The sequence below is a fragment of the Agaricus bisporus genome, assembly GCF_000300575.1.
Source record: "Agaricus bisporus var. bisporus H97 unplaced genomic scaffold AGABI2scaffold_14, whole genome shotgun sequence".
In the NCBI taxonomy this organism is placed as follows: Eukaryota; Fungi; Basidiomycota; class Agaricomycetes; order Agaricales; family Agaricaceae; genus Agaricus; species Agaricus bisporus.
In genome coordinates, this window is record NW_006267349.1 from 62,379 (window position 1) to 69,485 (window position 7,107).

A 7,107-nucleotide genomic window follows, 5' to 3' on the forward strand; every position below is an offset into this window, starting at 1 on the left:
TCTGATCTAATCAACCATCCAAATATAAATGCAATCAATAGCTGTGGATCTGATTTCTTCTTCACACCATCTGTACTCCCCTTAAACCAACATCCAATTTGGACCTGAAAGCTTTGAACGGGCCGATACATATCACTAACTTCGCAAAGCACTAGCGGCGGGCGACAGCCACAACTCCTGATTGTTCCGCTCTTGACGGATATTTCTTGGCCACACGAGCCACACTGGGGCCACAAACGCCCTTTGACTTCTTAAAACGACACCAACCCTCCGCCCCACACCCCTCCTCCCACATATTGAAGATGAAATTGACTTTTGCAAATGATCTCGGCCAGACGTTTAGTCTTGAAATCGATTCGGGAATGGAACTAGAGAATGTGATGGCTTTACTCGAGGCTGAGGTACGTCTTACTCCCCAAGTAGCCCCCCCAGTTTCTCTTTCTCCTCTTTGTTTTTTATTATTATTATTCGGATCTGTTGATATTTTCAAAAATCACGAACGTTAATTGTTTTTTTATTGTAGGCGGGAATTCCTGTATCGGAACAAGCTATTCATTTTCGTGATCAAGAACTTTTGGATCCTAAGAAGACGATGTTGGAATATGGGATTCCGGATGATGCAGTACTCTTACTTCGGCGGAAAGTTGCTAGTGTTGGTGGGAGGTAAGTTCTTAGGTGAAAAAAAATTGGACATTGGTTTATTGTGGAATATGGGTTTCGTTTAGAGCGCTTGAACAAGACGCTGAGATGATGCGATTACAACTTTTAGGCGATCCGAGCCTTATGAGTCAAATGCAACAAGCAAGCCCGAGATATCTCTTTCTTCATCTTACATTCCTCTAAAATCCTATCTTCTGTAGGAATTCCCAGAACTCGCACAAGCAGCCCTAAATGATCCCTCAAGATTCGTAGAACTTCTAAGACGAACTCGCGAACGTCAACATGAAGCTGAATTACAACATCAACATGAACTTCAACGATTGAATGATGATCCATTTGATGTTGAAGCTCAGACAAAGATTGAAGAACATATTAGACAGGAAGCTGTTTTGGAGAATATGCAGCATGCGTTGGAGTATTCTCCGGAAAGTTTTGGGAGAGTTCATATGCTCTAGTGAGTGTTTTTCTTCTGATGTATTTGATTTGGGTGTTGATATCTTTTTTTTAGTATACCGGTGGAGGTGAATTCTCGTCCGGTGAAAGCGTTCGTAGACAGTGGAGCCCAACAAACCATCAGTATGTCAATCAAAGGTGATATTTGGTCTAATCTCACTCGCCGACGTTCTTTGCAATTCCAGTGAGTCCTAGTTGTGCGGAAAGATGTGGGTAAGTATCAGTACCCCCTACGTGCCACCAAAAAAATAACATTATTGCAAGTATCATGCGTCTGGTCGACAAACGATTCTCGGGTATCGCACGCGGCGTTGGAACAGCCAAAATTCTAGGACGAGTCCACAGTGCCCAATTAAAACTTGCAGACCTTCATCTCCCTTGTTCATTCACAATAATGGAGGCAAGTACGAGTTGTTTTACAAAAAAGATTGTTTTTTTTACAACCCAACCTCTAGGGTCGTGAAGTTGACCTTCTTTTCGGTCTTGATATGCTCAAAGCGCATCAAGCGTGTATTGATTTGGAAAAAGACGTTCTTCGAATTCAAGGTCGTGAAGTGAAATTCCTTCCAGAACACGAGTTACCTCTTTCCGCTCAGGACATCGATCCTGAAGCACTTGCATCAGGATCGACACCATCTTTGGGTACAGGTGGAAATCCAGGTGGAGAATCAACAAGTGGTCCACCTTTTCCCGGGTCTGGACGTACTATTGGTTCAAATCCTGCTGTGGCTGGCAGACCTCCTTTACAACAGCAAGCCAGTTCACCTCAGTCGAGTCGTCATTCTGAAACTTCTGTCAAGACGTTGATGGATTTGGGGGCGTCCAGGGAACAGGCTATTAGTTTGCTCGATGCGGCTGGGGGGAATGTTGATGTCGCAGCATCACTCATGTTTTAGGCTTTGCAGTGGAAACAAGTTTCAGGGTATGCGGAAAAAGACAATGATAAATGAATGTGATGTTGTACAAATGCAATGTAATCCAAAGAACGCAATCATAAAAGAAAAAAAAATATGTAGCAAAGACTAAATCAAGCTGACTTTCGATCGAGCAAGTCCACCGCGCCAGTTATGCATTCCGGCAGAACGATTGTGAGTCCAATCACCTTGCATCCTGGCAAAGGCGTCACGAATATGTTCGGGCATGAGAGCTTTGCGATCTTCGGGTGGTTGCATGAAAAGCGCATTGACGGGCATGGTATACTCTTGGTCGTCATCAGGAGAACCTTCTCGCCGGCGTTTTTCGACTCCGCCACCGATACCGTTATGTTTCCGTTTGCCAAGTATGGGTGAGGAGTATTCTTCGTGTAGATAGGCGTCTTCAAGGGATTTTTTGACGGTTAGACCTGCGAGGGTGAGGGAGCGGACCATTTCAAAGGCAAGAAAGCCGACGATATCGACGGTGTCGTCATTGGCTTTGAGATCTAGATGGGGTGGAAGGTTGAGGAATTCGCGAAAGCGCTTTGCTGGAGAGGAGGGGGGGTCAGTTTGTCCAAAGACAAATGGGGACTCGTTTACCTTTACGATAAGTGAACGACGCTTGTCGGCAATCAGAGTAGTGTTGATATTCTTCGCGAGTCATTTGTCGGGTAGCATCATCAGCTTCCTGCGAGAGTCATTAGCTACGGCAATGGGGTGAGTATGAGAAGAGAGATACTTTGAGACGCTGCACTGATGCTTCGTGTGCTTCAATATCGTCTTCATCTTCTTCGTCGTCGGACTGGTGGCCACTGAGACGAAGGGCTTCGGAATATATAGTTGTAATCTCCCAAGGAAGCTTGATGGTGATCTTTTGTGCTTTTGCGGTCAATTTATCTGGATGGAATGATGAGAGTGAGGTATGATCGAGGAGGGATTGGGTGCACCGTCTGCGCCGTCTTCCAGAGCTTCTACTTCGACACCTCCTCCACCATCCCCGCCGCTATCTTTTGCATGCTTGCGAACATCTTTCCAGGAGAGGTATGTGCGGAGCCTGTTGACTTTTCCGCGGTCGTGGCGAATGAGGAATATGAGGTCCTCGGCAGAGAGATAGCGAGCGCCGCGTCGGTTTGCCAGAGCGCGAGCTTGAACAATCTAGATGGGAATTAATGAGGTAAGGGTGATGGATGTGATAGACATACGAGTTCGATGAGTTGGCTACGGACGATGTCCTCGACGAGATTGACGGTTGCGACGTCGGGTTCCTGGACCTCACCAAAGACAAACATCTGGAGATAATGAGAACAAGATAGACGACGAAAGAGACGACCAACCATCTGGGATATTTCCTGGGTGTACTTGTATTCGCGGGCCATGGTGGTTGGTCATGGGCTGGATTCAAACTCCGCCACGCGTCTGCTTTTCGCGTCAGAGCTGCTCTGCCAATTCTGCACACTCTCAAATGAGGGCCGCGTTCGTCCTCCGCCGCCTGGCCCACGCAAACACCAGACTCACCCGCGCTGCCTCCTCTGCCCCGCCCCTCAGAACCCGCCCCAACTCCACCGCTGCCCCCGCCCCCGCAAAGACCGCGCCAGAGACCCCCGCGCCCCGCGAACCACCATCACCACCAGCCCCAGAGCCACCAGCCCCGACACCCTTGGAAGACAATGGGGCCACCGACTGGTCGAAAAGCTACCACGGCCTTTCCAATGAACCCTTCTCCAGTCAGATTTCAGATATTCTGCAGGCTCGCATCGACCCATTAGACATCGAAATTAAGCCTGGTGTGTTTTATCTCTTCGTCTGTCCTCGTCAAAGCTCACCGCCGTCCAGACGGTCTCATCTATCTTCCCGAGATCAAATACCGTAGAGTCCTCAACAAGGCATTCGGTCCCGGTGGATGGGGTCTTGCTCCTCGTAGCGAGACCAATGTGGGCCCAAAGGTCGTCAGCCGGGAATACGCACTCGTGTGTCTTGGAAGGTCTGTTCTCTCTGACTCCATCTCTACCTGAATGCCAATGGTTTCCAGGCTTGTTTCCGTTGCTCGCGGAGAACAAGAATACTTTGATCCCTCTGGTATCCCTACTGCTACCGAGGCTTGCAAAAGCAACGCCTTGATGAGGTGTTGTAAGGATCTAGGCGTCGCAAGTGAACTTTGGTCAGTAGTGCATCACCCCTTGCCATAGTTCATGCTCACTCGGCGCATAGGGACCCCCGCTTCATTCGCGAGTTCAAAGCCAAGTACTGTATGGAGGTATTTGCAGAACACATTCCTACCAAGAAAAAGTAGGTTTCTGCGCACATGTTATGTTCTCGTTACTCACTATACTTTCAGGAAGAAGCTCTGGCGTAGAAGGGACCAGGGCGCTTTCCAGTATCCCTATTCGGAGTAATTTAAGTAGATTAATACATGCATAGGATTTCCCCACTCAATTGATCATGATTATTTGATGGCTGTTTATGTCTACACCCTTACAATCAAGACCGACCTCCAGGTCCAGCTTCTCTCGTCCCTCTTCCAGTCTTTCTCAGCCTTCGAGGCCCCCTTCGAGTTCATCACTCCATCCTAGATCCCGCGCCGCGTCCAATAGACCCGGCTCTGCTGCCTCGGCCAGACCCCAATCCCGTTTCTCTCAACGCACTCAGAGTCGACTCGCGAAATCACGCGCCAATCCGTTCGCTTCGGTCTTGGTCACTCAACTTACCAGTCTAACGGATGAAAACGACCCGGACGCGTTCAAAAGAGCCGTTGATCATGTCGTCAAGACTGTCGAATCGACTACATTGAATAAAGGAGCTGCAAGTGTCGATATGACACAGGTCGAGAAGCAGATAAACGGGTGAGCATCATATACACTCGACTTTTGGATGCATTTTTCTAATTTTCCGTTTAGCCATGCATTGAAGGCCCGTATTACCATGAAAGATGTTGTGTCTGAGGCACTTTTACTCGCGTTTAAGCAACTCAAGACTCATGTTGAGGAGAGGGAGAAGGATTTGGATGATGATATTCAAGTATGTCTTGTGTATGTATCGCCGATATTGACTGTTGATATTTATTACTACAGACGACTCACATACCAGACCATCTGCAGTTGCTGGTATGTAATATGATACCTCGTCCCATGATTTTTCATATCCATACATGTATCTAGCTCAGTCTCTCACAACCACCAACCTCATCTACAGTAACAAACGCAGAAATCTTCCTCGACAAAATCAAGAACCCAAGATCATCCACTCCATCTCTCACATGGAAAGACATCCTCGCCGAAGAACCATTCGAAGGCGACCATTGGGAAGGTATCCTCGATCCAACAACCACTCCCGATGACCATGATTGGGATAGTAGTAGTACACCATCACTTTCACCAATGGATTCAGAACCTGAAGATATGGAACCTTTGTCTTCTCTTGTATATAGCCGCAAGCGGCGAACTAGTCTTGGTTTGAATCGTTTCTTGGAAAGTAGTGAGGAAGAAGGTGATGAACTTGAATTAGTTGAAGAGAGTTCAATGCCTGGTTCGAATATTCCTCCGCATACGTATACTCATAGGGAGGAATTTGAGGAATTGCAGGGGATGCAGTATTGGAGAACGGAATGGAAAGGTTTTGTTCAGTCAAATAATAGGTTCGATATTGGTGATCCTTCTACGTTAGGCGCGTATTGCTTTCCAGATGTGGGGGAGAAATTTGACTGACTTTGTGATTTATAGGACCTGCGCTTACAGAGGTACTCGCAAAAGAACATGGAAGTGTCGCCGCTACTCGAGCTTTGATTCATGAGGTACTAAAAAATATACTTGACCGTATCTGATCACTAATTTACTTCTTAGCGTTACATTCGCGAGGAAGACATGGTCAGGGAAGTTTACATGGCACTTCAAGGAAGAAGAAACATTGTTCTAGAATGGAAGAATAATGTATACGCGGTAATCCTTAATCCTTGTCTCGTCATTTCACACATCTCATGAGAGTCATAATAACAGACCACCTCAGAAACGCCTCGACTTGCACATTTTAGTCAAACTGCCCAAGAAGCCATCTTATCCTCCCTTGCACGAACCGCCACAACACTAGAACATCTTCGCCATTTCCGATCTTCCGTATTTGCACTTTCATACAGTCGCACTCGTACTTTTGCAAATTCTACAAGAACCAACGCTAGTCTATCAAAAAACATTACAAGAACGGTTGAAGCCTTCGCTGATGCTATTGACATTGGAGTTCGGTCTTTTGATATGTGGTGCGCAGAACAAGAAGCTGCTATCTGCAATATCTATACTTCCAAACAACAACTCAAAAATTCAAATGATGTCGTTGTTAGCCTCTTGCATATGTCAAAAACGCTTTCCGATACCTTTGAACATACGTTTCCAGTCCTTTTCAACATTCTCAACGAGGTCTTTGCACCGTGTTTATCATCCTCATCGGAATTTTGTATATCCTATCTTACAAGTGGATCAAGAGCGCCAGCTATGGTCTCATCAAAATTGTTGGATATCTTGTTTACGAGTGTGCAAGTGCATTTTGAGAGAGGGGAAACTGTGACCAGTGGGAGGTTGATGAGGACGTTTGTGAGGACTGCGGAACCGGTTTGGGAGATGTGTGGGAGGTGGTTGAGGGTGGGGATGGGATTGGCTTTGATGGGAGGGGGAAGGAATGTTGGGATGGATGAATTGGATGAAGAGTTTTTTATTGAAGCGAAGATTGTTAGGTTTGGTGGGGGGGAACCACTTATGGGGTTGTTGCATCCGGAGTTTTGGCAGGAAGGGTATGGGTTGAGGGAAGGTGTCGTCGTTTCTCTTGATGATGATGAAGATGAAGGCAATGAAGGTTCACTCGTCAATAAACAACAGCGGCAGAAAGCCGTACCGACGTTCTTGGAACATGTAGCTGGGATAATTCTACAAACTGGAAAAGCTGTGGGATTGATTCGGGCACTTGGTTCGAATACGGATATATTCGATACCAATGCTTGGAAAAGTTTTGAAGAATTGGTTGTGGCGCGAAATGTCAAGGGGGATGAAGGGGATTTGAAGGAGAGCTCGGGTCATTTGTTTCGGTGTCGGTTGACACG

General features: G+C 46.8%; 4 protein-coding genes across 4 annotated transcripts; 3 read left to right on the forward strand and 1 right to left on the reverse strand.

The window, feature by feature from the left end:
* Positions 1-302: 302 nt before the first annotated feature.
* AGABI2DRAFT_122586 (hypothetical protein) lies at positions 303-2,063 on the forward strand (the record flags this gene model as incomplete). Its single annotated transcript, XM_006456631.1, has 6 exons — positions 303-401; positions 524-652; positions 861-1,100; positions 1,169-1,204; positions 1,569-1,979; positions 2,019-2,063. 6 exons carry the CDS (start codon positions 303-305, stop codon positions 2,061-2,063), a joined length of 960 nt encoding a protein of 319 aa, XP_006456694.1.
* Positions 1,567-3,417, reverse strand: AGABI2DRAFT_181200 (hypothetical protein). Its single transcript, XM_006456632.1, has 6 exons — positions 3,362-3,417; positions 3,230-3,316; positions 2,975-3,182; positions 2,767-2,924; positions 2,628-2,715; positions 1,567-2,575 (listed from the first exon to the last, which is right to left on the reverse strand). Exons 1-6 carry the CDS (start codon positions 3,401-3,403, stop codon positions 2,136-2,138), a joined length of 1,023 nt encoding a protein of 340 aa, XP_006456695.1. The 5' UTR covers positions 3,404-3,417; the 3' UTR covers positions 1,567-2,135.
* Positions 3,418-3,480: 63 nt separating this feature from the next.
* AGABI2DRAFT_228754 (hypothetical protein) lies at positions 3,481-4,499 on the forward strand. The gene is made up of 5 exons (XM_006456633.1): positions 3,481-3,811; positions 3,861-4,008; positions 4,057-4,185; positions 4,236-4,313; positions 4,363-4,499. The coding sequence occupies exons 1-5, from the start codon at positions 3,490-3,492 to the stop codon at positions 4,418-4,420; spliced, it is 735 nt and encodes a 244-aa protein (XP_006456696.1). The 5' UTR covers positions 3,481-3,489; the 3' UTR covers positions 4,421-4,499.
* Positions 4,488-7,086, forward strand: AGABI2DRAFT_122589 (hypothetical protein; the record flags this gene model as incomplete). Its single annotated transcript, XM_006456634.1, has 7 exons — positions 4,488-4,867; positions 4,922-5,042; positions 5,096-5,128; positions 5,183-5,669; positions 5,744-5,814; positions 5,864-5,959; positions 6,017-7,086. Coding segments are annotated over 7 exons (2,258 nt in total), but the record flags the coding sequence as incomplete, so codon positions are not given.
* Between the last annotated feature and the right edge of the window lie 21 nt (positions 7,087-7,107).